At 35.9% G+C, this 13,989-nt stretch overlaps 1 protein-coding gene across 1 annotated transcript in view; it reads right to left on the bottom strand.

Annotated features, from left to right (window-relative positions):
- Nucleotides 1-1,088: 1,088 nt before the first annotated feature.
- Nucleotides 1,089-13,989, bottom strand: part of RPGR (retinitis pigmentosa GTPase regulator) — a 37,447-nt gene continuing 24,546 nt past the window's right edge. Inside the window, exons 8-14 of the mRNA XM_069028850.1 lie at nucleotides 10,931-11,086; nucleotides 10,294-10,418; nucleotides 8,962-9,141; nucleotides 7,907-8,072; nucleotides 6,490-6,596; nucleotides 4,686-4,751; nucleotides 1,089-3,642 (exon numbers count right to left, since the gene is read on the bottom strand). Coding sequence (XP_068884951.1) covers nucleotides 1,099-3,642; nucleotides 4,686-4,751; nucleotides 6,490-6,596; nucleotides 7,907-8,072; nucleotides 8,962-9,141; nucleotides 10,294-10,418; nucleotides 10,931-11,086 — 3,344 coding nt within the window. The 3' untranslated portion in view covers nucleotides 1,089-1,098. The remainder of the gene's footprint in view (nucleotides 3,643-4,685; nucleotides 4,752-6,489; nucleotides 6,597-7,906; nucleotides 8,073-8,961; nucleotides 9,142-10,293; nucleotides 10,419-10,930; nucleotides 11,087-13,989) is intronic.

Here is a 13,989-nt window from a genome sequence, read left to right as displayed (position 1 = left end):
TTGTGTATTTTAAGGAAACTTCAAAAGTATTAATTTTTTTTTTTCAAAAAAATTAAGACTTTCTTGCCACTTTCTTTGGTATTTCATCTGGCTTGTTGGTTTACCTATTTTGGACTTACAGATAGGATTTTTTAGAAGGGAAAACCATAAATGTCCTCCAATGAGGAGAAGCTTTAGATCTGATCCTGAAAACATATATGTGTTTTACACAGCAACAACATATATTCCCCTCCTTGAGTACCTCAGAGTTAGAGGATTAATGTGATGTAGTCTTTCCTAGGAAGAAATAGAATCTTTTGTGTATTGCACAGTATAAACAAATAAAAAATGTTTACAGGTGTATATTTCAAATTCTTAATTCTATCTAATCACCAAGTGTGATATTAAAAAATTATCCCTGAACTCTAATGTAATCTAGGCCAGATTCTGAGATTTCTGTGTGTCTTTTTGCACAGAATTGTGTGCTAACACCAAAATTAGAAGTCAGCCATAAGGCCCTTGAAAAACCCAGCCCAACACTTACCCAGGCCTGCATCTCCACTTACCTTCCATCCACTGAGCCACGTAAATTTGGCAACTTGTTCTTTCTTTAATTTAAGTACTTGAACATTTCACCAATGTATGAAGAGAATAAAAGTAGGGGGAATAAATCATGGAGTGAAACCAAAATTTAAAAATAGGTACATCTGCTAATTTACTGAAACTCCTTTCACGTAAGGCACATGATCAACTGTCCTGTAACTAAATTGGTGTATTGCTGATTCAAAGGCAAAGATTACACTGTTACAATGTAGAACTCATCTGTCAGCATGACATTACACTTTAATTGAGGCAAACACAGTTTCCCTCCGCAGCAATTAATATTTTTATATATCATATGTAATAAACATGATTGTGAAAATGATTGTATCAAGAAAGTATGATATTTCTCTCATAAAAGTTTCAAAACATTTTCTTCAGTCTTTTTCAAGAAATTGGCACTTATGCATAATAATATGCTTTGATTCCATGAAGAGTTTCTTTTAAGTAATAAAAATCAGTCTGCCATAGTTCCAAAGTTTCCTGAATAGGCTTAAAATGCATCTCCAGTAGTCTATGCTACTTTAGTGTTAAATAATGAGGTAGCACATTGTTCCAAAATTGTTCTGAATTATGTAAACCATTTGCTACATGACGTTTGGACTTCATGTTTTGTCTAGAGATGTTTGGTAAAGCAGCACTTTCTGTCTTTTCTGGCTTCCTGGGTTTGTTTTTCTTTTCTGGAAGTTTACTGCTGTAATTTTTTCTTTTATCTTTTGGTTTTTCCTCTTCCTCTCCTTCTTCCTCCTCTTCCTCTCCTTCTTCCTCCTCATCCTCATCTTCTTCTCCCTCATCCTCTTCCTCCTCTCCTACATCCCCTTCCTCCTCTTCTCCTTCTTCCCCCTCTCCCTCTTCACCTTCTCTTCCCTCTTCCTCTTCCCCTTCTTTCTCCTCATCCTCTTCCCCTTCTTCTTCTCCCCTCTCTTCCTCTTCTCCCCTCTCTTCCTCTTCTTCTTCTTCCCCCTCTCCCTCTTCTTCCTCATCACCCTCTTCCCCTTTTTCTTCTTCCCTCTCTTCCTCTTCTTCTTCCTCCTCACTCTCTTGCCCTTTTTCTTCTTCCTCCTCTTCCCCTTCTCCTTCTTCTTCTTCTTCCTGCCCTCCCTCTTCTCCCTCCTCTACCTCTTCTTCTTCCTCTCCTGCTTCATCTCCCTCTTCTTCCATTCCCGCTGCTTCCACTCCTTCTTCCTCTTCATCTTCCTCTTCTTCTTCCACTCCCTCTTCTCCCTCATCTTCTCCAACACTCTCTTCTTCCTCTCCTACTCCCTCATCTTCTTCCACTCCTCCCTCTTCTTTATCTTCCCCTCCTTCTTCATTTTCCCCCTCCTCTTCTTCCTTTTCATCTTCTTCCCCCTCCTGCCCTTCTGCTTCTGCCTCTGTTCCTTCCTCTTTCTCATCTTCTCTTTTCTCTTCTGCTCCATCCTCACCCACTTCCTTAGTTTTCATATTTGCATCTTCCTCATCCTGTTCCTCTTCAGATACCTCTTCTTCCCTCCCTGCCAATGATTCTCCCAACTCCTCCTCTTCACCCTCTTTGTCTTTTTCATTCTCCCTTTCTTTGTTTTCATCTTCCTTTTCATCTTCTCCTTCCTCTTCTGACTCTACCTCTTTTTCTTCCTCTCCCTCTCTATCTTCCCCTCCTTCCTCACTCTCATCTCTTCCCTCACTTTTAACCTGTTCCTCCTTTTCTTTTTCAGTGCCTTCCTCTTTCTCATATTTCTCCTCCATATCCTCCTTTTCTCCCTCACTCACCATTTCTTCTTCCTCCATCAACCTGCCTTGCTCATCTCCTTGATCTTTGCCATCTTGCTGACTGACCTCCTCAATCTCCTCTGCCCCCTCATCCTCACTGTCTCTTTCAGCCTGTGATTCCTCTCTTTCATTTTCTTCCTCGTTATCTTTTTCCTCTTCATCTTTTTCTACTGAAACTTCATCTCTGTATTTTTTAACCTCACTTTCTTCTTCCTCCCCTAGTTTACTCTCACTATCAATTGTTTGATCTAGTTTTTCTTTTTCACTTTCACCCTTTTCACTGCCTTCACTCTCCTGCTCCTGATCAGATTCTTCCTCATTCTTAATTTCCAGCACCCTGTCTTCACCTTTTTCACTGCCTTCACTCTCCTCCTCCTGATCAGATTCCTCCTCGTTCTTAATTTCTAACGGCCTGTCTTCATCAGATTTACCATTAGAGCTTGTTTCTGCCTCATTCAGGCTTTTAAAATCAGTCTGTTCTACACATTCTTTCTCATTGTTTGTAGCTTGCGTCTCCTCAAGCTCACTGTCTTCTTTTTCTAAGTCCAAATGTTTCACTTTTTCTACTGTTCTCTGGACAACTCTGTGTTCATAGTAGACCTCTTCCTTAAGTATATATTTTTGGAGATCATTAGTACTTTCCTCAGTTGAAGACGATGATGAAGTTACAGATATTTGTTTCAAAAGCTGATGCTTTTTTTTAAGCTCCCTCTGTTCTGCACTACTTTCTTCTCCTCTGGTGTATATTCTTTCACACCTGTCAGACTTTTCAACACCATCCTTTATTTTGTTTTGACTTTCAGTTGTTTCTTGACTCCCTTGGTTTTTAGCAGGACTGTATCCTTGTACAATTAATGAATCAGTCTGGGGCGTATCCCTGGGAGCAGAAGGAAGTACCTCTATTTTAAGGGATTGCTTAGATTTAACAGCTTTTGGCTTTTTATTGGAAGAATTTATTTTTTCAGTGGGAAGATTATAAGTTGCATCGTCTCTGAAAAATTCAGGATTTTCCACATATTCTTTTTCCCTTTTCACTAATACGCTTTTGTCCCCAGTAATTTCTTGAGCACCACTTTTCAAAGTACTATCACCTTGTGCATGCTCAGATTTACCTTTCTTTATACTTTTTTTGGCCACAGGCTTCCCTACGAAGGCACTACTCTTTTCTAAATCTTGTCCAGGTGACTCTGAAAGTGAGGACTGCTTTTGTAAAGAGCCAGACTCCGATTTTGAGCCCTCCTTTGTGAAATCAGAATCCTTGTTTTTCAGCCCACCCTTACCATCTCTTTTCAGTTTCACATTTTTATTGTTCTTCTATTCCACATGAGAAGCAGAAAATTAAAAAGAAAGAAAAAAAGCATTAAAGACAAATGGCAGCAAAAGAAAAAGATTACAAAAGCATTTGAACAAGAAAAGAAACAATTTGTGAGAGGGGATTAAAAGACAGCATCAAAGGTAGAATATTTCACATGAAATGAATTTACATATTTTAAACGTATTGTAAACATTTCACATGAAATGAAGTGCACATATTAGAAGAATGTAACATCCTGCTAATGATCAGTGTAGTGCTACACCTTTCTCATTATCCAAGCACATCAAGGAAATGCAGTAAGAATTGTCCAGCCAGGACCACATCCCATAAAACAGAACAAGGGCGATGCACGAGGCTGTGCAAGCAGAAGGAAATCAGTGCAGTTCTCTTACACCTTCTTCCTTTGGAAATCTTCTGATGCACTCACTGTTATGCCCTTTCTAAGAAGTTTCAAAATCTATTGTCTTTCTGCTTTAAATTTTATACTTACATAACAAATTCTGCAGAATAACCTTTAAAATCTAAAATAAAATTATGAAGAAATATAACAAAATGCTGAAAAGCTGGGATCACTTTAGGAGTGAAATAGGAAGGTATTACAAAGTACTTTAATTTCATAATTAAAACTATTATTATTGCTACTTTAAATATACTTCATTGTGAATATCTGTAAATAAAATCTTTATTTACACTGTGCCCCAAAATATTTTCCTATCAACAAACCAGTAGAAATGTGTTATTGCCTGAAGTAACAATGTGTATATGATAGTTTGCTCTTTAAACTACTGAAATATTATACACTCATCTGAAGCTACACTGGATATGTGGAGTTCTAGGTGCCTGCCCAAATCCTCTCTGCCTTCATGCAGCTTCTTAGAATTTTAGGTCATGGATATTCAGAAAATTAGCAAGAGGAAGTCTATAAAATTTTCCTGGCTTTTTAAGAACTCAAAGCACAATAATGAAGTATTAGGACAATACAAGAATTGCAGATTCTTTAAATATCAGTATAAGTACATAGATATGTAATTAGTTACAGTACCTTCTGTTTTTGGAGTGGGGATAATTTTAAGGACCGGTCACCAGGATTCAACTTCATTGCATGTGTCTGCAAAAAATAAGATCTCTATTAAAAAAATAAATATATTTACTACGGAATGCATCATCAAAGCCCAGTTCTACTAAACACAGCTATGTTATGAACATTTTAATATTACTGCACAGTCAGGTTGAGACAAGCCTGTGTGATCATTCAGCTCACCTACTTCCCTTGCACTCCTTCATTCACTGCTTCTAAAGAGAGTGGTGAACAGATGTCAACACATAAACTGTCTCTAGAGACTGAATGCTACATTTGCACTTTCTTAGAGTCCACAGGCACTTTTGAGATCCACATTCCACTCACTGTGAAATTACAAATACAACCTTACTCCCTTATCATCACAGCCTTCAACTCAACATACTTGAAAGAACAACTTCACATCCTTGGTACCACATCCTTGAAAGAACAACTTCAAAGAAACGTTACACAGGAGACATTTTCCTTGGAATATAATACCTTTATGTCTTCCACGTAAAGCAAAAACCAAAAGGCAACATAGAATACTACTAGGTGGGAATATATAATGAAATTTTGCTGATCCCTTCCCATATATTCCAAATGACAAAATATTCTCTGCTGTTGATTGTTAACTGCTCATGGTTTAACCCCCATATTCTTTTCCAACACAGTGAGCATGGACAGCTGACCAGTTTCAGACTCCTAATAATTTGCATCATCAATATGACATTAAATTTTTTTCCTCCTCTTGTCACATGTGTCAATAAGATATATGTTGCCACAGTCTAGAAAAATTGAAAAAACTATGTTGTAACAGATTGTTTTCATTCAGATCCAAGAAGAGCAATCATTTATTTTGTATTTTGACAAGTTTGCCTGATGGGCTTTTTTCAAATTCATGTTTAAAAATTTTTTAAATGTTTTAAAGTCGATTCGCAATAGGTATAAAACCAAAACAGAGAAGGAAGTCTAGCACATAAAGTGAGCAATATGTAAATAATGCTTCAGTAAATTAATGAAGGCCATGCTGAGCATTGGATCTGATAACATTTTTTTCTTGTAAATCAAAATAGAGTCTTATAATGTTAAATAAATGGCATGCACAAACAGATTGTTTAGTTACTAAATACTTTGAAATGCAAACAAAAAATAATTCCTGTAAAACGTGCAATCCTTCCAGGCTAACTGTGGCTGCATTAAGGCCAGGACATGTCCTTTGTGCCGAGAGAACAAAATGTTCTAGAAAGTTGTACAAGTGATAAGGTGAACATGTGTTTTAAATAAAATAAATATGTAGGAACAAGCTGGGGGGATCACCAAATAATCGAATTGTCTGCATTTTGGCTTTCCCTTTGATATGATCCACCTGTACTAAAAAACCTCCCCTCAAAACAGGAAAAGATGCTCTTCTGCTTAATTTCCTGCAATTCTCTGTTGGAAGTCATCAAGAAAAGCAAGGTTAGAGATAGAGATCCTCATGTGGCCTCCAGCATCCTTTTCTTTTTCTTTCTGATTTCCAGACCTAAAGCATGGGGAGGCACTGCACTACTTGGACTGCTTCAATCTCATACCACAATATTACTTGGAAAATTAAAACATATTTTAGCACTGGATAATGATGATATAAAATGCATGCTCATTTAACAGTGTGTCAGTACTTGTTGTCACATATGATGTTCTGGGCTAGTCAGGAATTCTGCATTAGAACCTGAAACACAATTTAGCTTCTTTGTCTAGCCCTGCATAAAAATTACTGAATTACAGATTCATTATTGGAATATATTACCATATTTAGGATGTCAGTTGTATCTCCAAGGTTTCTGTCAATATTTTCATTATCTGAATCTTGTTCTGCAGAGACTTTACCAGGTTTATCTTTTTGATGATTATTTTCTACAAGGTAAAAGAGGGGGAAATAAAAAAATGTCATAGGAACAAGCACTGTATAGCAAACACAACACTCCACTCTTATAAAATAGAGATTATTTCCATTTTACTGGCATAGAAGTGAAGTCCTCAGATTCTTCATCCCCTCGGCCTAAAACACAGCAGAAACACTTCCATCTCCTTTCATCAGTATTAACAGCAGAGGTAGCTCAGCAATCTGGTCTCAGTGCACTGTAATTCTCTGACCATTTTTGCAGGCTTTCACAGCCTAAATATTACATGGGACAAAGATTCTTCTGGATAATCTCTTCAATAATAGTGCAACAATTAGACCAAATTAGCTGCAGTCATGTTATCTCCATTGCACATTACGTAATGGATGGAGAGATAGTGAGTTTAATGTGGCATCGTAAAAATATCCCTACATCATTAAGCTCATCAGGTCTATGACCATTTCACACAGCACAAAACCTGAGCTTTTAGGCCTAAGAAGAGTCTAAAAGAAATTCAAATTTCACTGTATTGCTTTCCTGGAACCAGAAATGCTAATGGACCTGCTGGCAGATTTAAGAATAATCGTCTTCATTCTATGAATTAATTATTTTCAGATTAGATTTGTCTGTCCAGTAAATCTGAGCTCACTCTTACACAGAAGCACTGCATTCTGCACTCTTCAGCATTGTTCTTCCCAGGAAATCACACATGCCCAGGAACCCAGATAAGCCCAGAACTGCTCTAGAGAATCTGTGCAAAGGTCCAGTGCTGTGTTACTGTTATCCAGACTTCTCCATTAGCTTGATTATTATAAATCCTCATCATCGTACATAACAAAGAGGGAAGAGCACTTTTGCATTTCCAAGTGAAGAAGAAAGGTCCTCTAAGAATTAGTAGACCTCTTTTCTTATCTTTTCTTATCCAAGTTCCTTGTAGGCCTACCTATGTCTTTAAGACTGTTCCTAACTCTTTTTTTCTGTAATTCCTTTTTTTTCCTTGAAAATGAAGTAAGCAGTTAATGTTCTTACAGTATTTTTGTGAATCTTATTTCTAAAGGCTTAAGGAGCCACTGGTACAGTTTATAAGTTGTATTTCTTTCACTAAAGCCTCCTCTAAATCTTTAAAATTGTTTTGCAAACATGAACAGTGTGAGGCAATTTTTGTCTGCATTTCTCAGCTTTCATGTCTTTATGCTGCCAGACCCACCTGAGGTGAGACTGAACCTGAACCTTCTTTCATGTTCAAACTGAACATTTGCTTACGAATGATGATAGTCAAACCATTCTTACAGAAAACAGCAGCAAGATGTGGGGACACTTCACCTTTGTCATGGTCTCCATCCCTCAGAGATTCAGATTTAGGATGACTTGTTGCAAAAAACCAGAATGGGCTGGTGTTGCTTGTCACAGGCAATGAAGATTTTAAGAAGCTTTCCCCCACTGGAGGCAGAGTTTGTGCCATTCGAACAAACTGCTCTGGTGACCTTTCCTTTAGAAGATTAAAAAACAATAGGTTGAGAAAAAGGGTAGAAGAACAAAACATAAGCAATATCTCATACTTAGCAGTGGAACTTGCATTTAGCTGATGATAGCGTTGCAACTTAATAAGCAGGAACAAATATCCTTAGTATTTTAATTATTTGTAGTCCTAAAAAGTGGGCAGGTACATAGTGGGATTTTTAAGATCATTTCTATGCAATGATTTCAAGCAAGCCTAAAATATAAACAAAGGAGAAAAAGAACTTTTTAAAAAAAAAATATTTAAAATTAAAAACTAGTCTCTCAAATAACATCAACATATTTAATCTACAACATCAATACATTTTTACAGAATAAATTCAGGTTTTGGTAGAGTTAGTTCTCAGACAGGTAAGTGAAATTTTCCAACTCAATGTGACATTTAAGGAAATCACCTGGAATGTGCAGCAGAGATTAAAGAGCAAAAAGTATTATTTTAAGTAACTACATCTAATATTCTTCTTTGATATTTTATAAACTATGAAATTGTTCAATATATTCAAGGACTCAGAAAGAAGAGCAAAAGAGTCAGGTTCTTACTATTTTTTTAAAAGCATTTCTAAGATAGTTTACAAAATTCAAATGAACAGGTTCTACATTTTAGAACAAAAAAAAAAATTACAAACTCAATTTGAATCTCTTTCACAGAAATAAACAAGCAAAATCTGACTGATAGCTGCTGTTTTTCTCCTGCGTCAGTTTTTGGGATCAGGGTAACTACATATTTTTTATATTATACATTAAAATTAAACAGTTTAAGAAGATATATTTAATTGCTTGGTATATGCTGTGATTTTTGCTTTAAAAGTGATTTTGTTTTCTGAAAGAAGTATGGTAACTCTAACCAGCTCTGAACTCACCCTCTCTCGACGTCTTATTCGTGCTGCTGATAATTGCAAAGTGTTTGCTAGTACAAAGTCCCCGCTTGTTTTAGGGATAGTAGCAGTCAAATGAGGCTCATATAAATCTTCCAAGATTACTTCAGATCCTTTAGGCCTTGGAGCAGCAAAAACCAGCATGTGACAACCACCACAAGCAACCTACAGCTCAAAAGAAGGTCTGATTACTTCATTTGCATATATCAAGGATGCACTTTTCTTACAATCATCTCTATGGGCTTAGATTATAAGAAAAAATGTAGTAAAAGTAAGACATACCAAATGGCTTCAAATTTACTTCCTAATTACACCAGCAAGATAAAAGTACTTAACTATGTTTAATAATGATTAGTGATCTATGTTCACTTCTTCTTTGTTAAATACAATATATTTGTATTGAACAGAACAAAAGACAGGTCTATCAAATTTTTGATACAGGAGATAGCAAAGATATTTCCACTGACTTTCAAGAGATTTTAACTAATTATTTTGATACAAGTAAAATGAGAGCAATTTTGATAGTTTCAGGGACTCAAACCTAAATGTTTTATCACAAAATCCACAAAATGTAAAGCAAATCTAACACACTATAATGGACATAATATTATTACATAAAGATCAGAAGTTTCATATTTTAGAAGGTTTAAAACACTCACTGCTTCCCATGAAACTACTTTCACTTCTAATTCCAGTAAACAAACAGAAGTGATCAACAGATTTTGTCCCAAATTTTATTCAATCCTGAGTCACGTAGGATTTTTGATGCTGACAATTCTGTGACTTTTTTTTTTCCTAAACCTCAAGAAGCAGATGAAAAAACTTCCCTACACAATTCTCAAAAGAAAAGACTACTCCTGCTTTCTTGTCAGGTTTAAATTAAAAAACCCCAACACCTCAAATTTTCTTAAGGTTTAGAAATATCCCTGTGTACAAAAATTGTCAAAATTGAAAAGATGACTCTCTGTTGTTTGCAGAAAAGATATAAATTTCCCCATACTTCCAACCATCTAAGAGCAGTAAATAATTAAGTTTGTAAACTACCACATCTCTGAAGACCAAAACACCATAGCACAAGAGTACTGAATAAAACCCTAAAAAAGCAATCTGTATGTGTAGCCCAAGTCAAAGACATTCTAAACTAAATGAACACTGATAAGCATATATAATTCCCTCTTTCCTTCAGCTTGTGTTGTCCACTAATTAAATGTTATAGAAAGAAAAAATTCTATAATGAGATTTCAGCTCTCATTTATAATGTATTTCATTAAGAGATAAAATATCTTGGTGTCTGAGAAGAATGAACCAAAGTTTTACCGAAAGGACTGTGAACTTCAAGAAATTGTAACACAAAGTGGGATCAAACAGATTTGTAAAACTCTCTTCTCCAAAGCCTAACTTGCCATGTCGTCCATCTCCAAAAGTAAACATGAGGCCATTCTCTGCATGTGGGAATAAAAAGGATGTTAAAACAAAGATTCAATACAAAACCAGGACAGAACCATTACAAAGTAACAGGCCATGAAAGTAACGGATATTTCTCTTCCAAAAGCAAAACCTGAACAATTATTTTTAGATCTTCAACAGATGAATATGATTAAAATATATGCATGTTTTCAGACAAAGTACCGTCTGAGAGGTTGGTCTAGACAATTGATAAAAAAACACCCCAACAAAATAATAATATTTAAACTGTACAGAAAAACAAAGGCTTCTAAACAAGAATATTTGTTAGCAAGGCATGATTATGAGGTTATAATTCCCCAGGAGATAGAGAGTTATGCATGGCATGGCTGTGAATCAGAAATTCCTATCAAATCCAGCTTTCTCACTGGATCATTTCACCTTTAGAACCAGCAATGGATATGTCTGCTACTGCTCATTGTACAAGGAAAGCTTTTACAATATAACAGAGCGTTGCCAGAAGTGCTTCCAGAATTTTGCACTCCCATACCTGCTATCACAGCAGTGTGATTTTCCCCACATGCAATGTTAGATATTTTGTGCCTCTTCAGGTGTTTCACAGACTTCGGTACCGAACTTTCGAACACAAAAGTTCCATGGCCCAGCTGCCCATATTGTCCAAGTCCAAAAGTATAGACATCTGTCTCTGAAATCATACAGGCAAAATTAACAACAAATATGTTGATATGTAGAGATTTATTTATTTATTTATGTAATAACCTATGTTCTATTAGCCAAATGGAAGGCCACTGACATAAACAACATAAAAAACAATGTTTAATCAATTAAAAAATGTACCAACTAATCAATTACATTTATCAATTAATAACATACAACAAAATTAAAAAAAAACAGGAATTGAAGCACTGAAGCATATATAGAAAAGAATTTTAAATGGTTCAACATGCTATATATTTTCTAAAATAAATGCAAGATAGTCTACTGATCATATGTACACTAAGCAAAGTTAAAAAAATTTATGGGAATTTACATACTACAATCAATTCAAGACCACAATGTTTATACATATATATATGCATTTTCACAATAGACTCATCTTAATTTCTCATTACCTCCATCTACATTGTATGACTGTAAAGTTAATAGACAAGACCTCTTTAAACCACTACTAATTTGTATGTAAGAAGAGAACTGGAACAGTAACAGAATAGGTTTCAGTATTCTGTTCAGCTACCAAATCAGCCCTGCAATAGATACAGGCAACACTATAATTCTGTTATCTTGTGACAGAATAATCATCTTTCCACATTTATATTTTGTCTGTTTAATGGACTGTCTGTGCCAGGAAAAATAAGAGCTTCTCCAAAGCATTAAAGATTCTTGGTGTGTCCATCCCTGGCAGTCCATCACAGCAGGGGAAGATTGTGAAGCTTGGAAATCTTGATGAGGTCATGCTTGAACAGAGAAGTTTTTTGGGAAAAAAGAAGTTTTCCTAGAATTTCACTTTCTGCCCTTTTTTTTTTTTTTTTGCATGTAGGCAACAAAGGAAAAGTGAGAGTAATTCTACTTAAAGAACTTGAAAAGTTATTATTAAAAAATTGGAAAGATCGTGAAAAACAAAGAATATTCCATTTTAAGTAAAAAGAACTTTCCCATTTCAAAGGAAGTGTGATGAAATAGTAACACTACATATGGAAATGTTCTTTCTAGGAAGGTCTTTGCCCTTTCTGTTCCTTTTAAATTGTTCCATACTAAGATGTCATGAATTCACAGCATAAAATGAAAAAAAAAAAAAAAGAAAAAGCCCAATGGTCTCACATTTTTTTTAAAGTATAGATGAAAAATATTGAGTGAACCGGGTTTTTTTAGTAAATGTAATAGTAAAGCTCCCTCTGCTGGAAATTTTAGTGCAAGAAAGCAACACCTTGCCCGGAACTTAATAAAGTAAAGGAAGTAGTATGGACTTTCCTGTAGTATTTAGACTTCCTGCATAAGAATCAAGAAACTACACCTGAAAGACAGAAGTTTTCTTTAGGCAAACAAAAGTATCATCTTTATTTTAGCAAGTTGTTTTCTCAGGATGCTGATTCCATAAATTCTGTTTAGAAGTACTCCATTTGTTTTAACAATTCTTTGGAAACTGACAGATCTTGTAACTATATGGCTTTATCTGATTAACATAATTACTTTGAGAGAACTTCGAGGTTTTTGTCTTTAATGCTAGTATGAAACATGCAATGTCATCTGCATTTGTGTTGAGAGGAAGATTTCCTCAAATGTTAACATTAAAAGTGCTGAGAATTTTTTATTTCCTCTGTTTCTACTGAAAATGAGGAAAAAGGCCAATCATTCTGAACACAGCAGCAGCCCATGAGAGGGCCCTTGGAGGATGGGGAGAAATGGTTTCAGAGCTTACACAGAAGACAGTGGGTCTGCTGTTCCAAGTGATCTCCAACACCTGAGTGCTAGAAGAGCTGCTTCTTTACTTCCTACACTTCCCTTTTTGGAAGAACAGGGATACTTCCCTGTATCTGTGTTATCTTCCACCTTTGCAGGCATCTTTTGTAATCTCCGTGACCATTTGCACTATCAATAAAATAGTCCTAGGCAAAACTCTACATAGGCAAAAATCCTAGGCAAAAATCACTCTCACAATAGCTTTCATATCTTTGTTTTAAACATGTCATTTGCTGAAAGATTGTGTGAGCTCAAAGAATTTTTTTCAGAATCATGTATTCCCTGCTATGTATCTAAGGCTACAGATGAAGTTAAAAAATCCATTTTCCTAAAAATGAAACAGACAGTTATGCTTGTATCACAGAAACACAGAATCATGGAATGGTTTGGGTTGGAAGAGGCCTTAAAGGTCATCAGGTTCCAACCCCTTGCTTTGGGCAGGGACAGCTTTCACTAGACCAGGTTGTTCAGAGCCCCATCCAGCCTGGCTTTGAACACTTCCGGGGATGCAGCAACCACAACTTCTCCAGGCAATCTGTGCCAGGGCCTCACCACCCTAACAGTAAAGAATTTTTTCCTGATATCCAATCTAAAGCTACTCTCTTTCAGTCTGAAGTCATTCCCTGTTGTCCTGTCATGCCAAGCCCTAGTAAATAGTGTCTCTTCATCTTCCTTGTAGGCTCCTTTCAGGTACTGGAGACTGCAATTAGATCAGCTCAGAACCTTCTCTTTCCAGGCTGAACAACCCCAATTCTCTCAGCCTTTCCTCACAGGGGAGGTGCTGGATCCCTCTAATCATCTTGGTGGCCTGTCCACATAAATTCATTTCCCCTGAACATTATTATTACTATTATTATTACTATTACTACTATAACTATTATGCCAATGAACTATTCACTCACAATAGATTTATTTTTAAACAGCTTATGATGAAAACTATTACTGTAAAAAATCTGCTGTCAACACAATGTTCAGTATTACCAGAGTTAGTAACTGGATTTGGGGATTTCAGTATAAATAGTATACAGACTTAAGAATGGTTTGAAAAATCTTATAATCCTACATGGTCTGAATCGTGAGTTCTGTCAGGAAAAGGTAGAGCTTTGACATCCTTTTTGTCCTCCTTCAAAA

This window comes from Aphelocoma coerulescens, chromosome 1, assembly GCF_041296385.1.
Source record: "Aphelocoma coerulescens isolate FSJ_1873_10779 chromosome 1, UR_Acoe_1.0, whole genome shotgun sequence".
In the NCBI taxonomy this organism is placed as follows: domain Eukaryota; kingdom Metazoa; phylum Chordata; class Aves; order Passeriformes; family Corvidae; genus Aphelocoma; species Aphelocoma coerulescens.
Note: the sequence above shows the minus strand (reverse complement) of the source record. Positions and strands in the feature narration are given on the sequence as shown.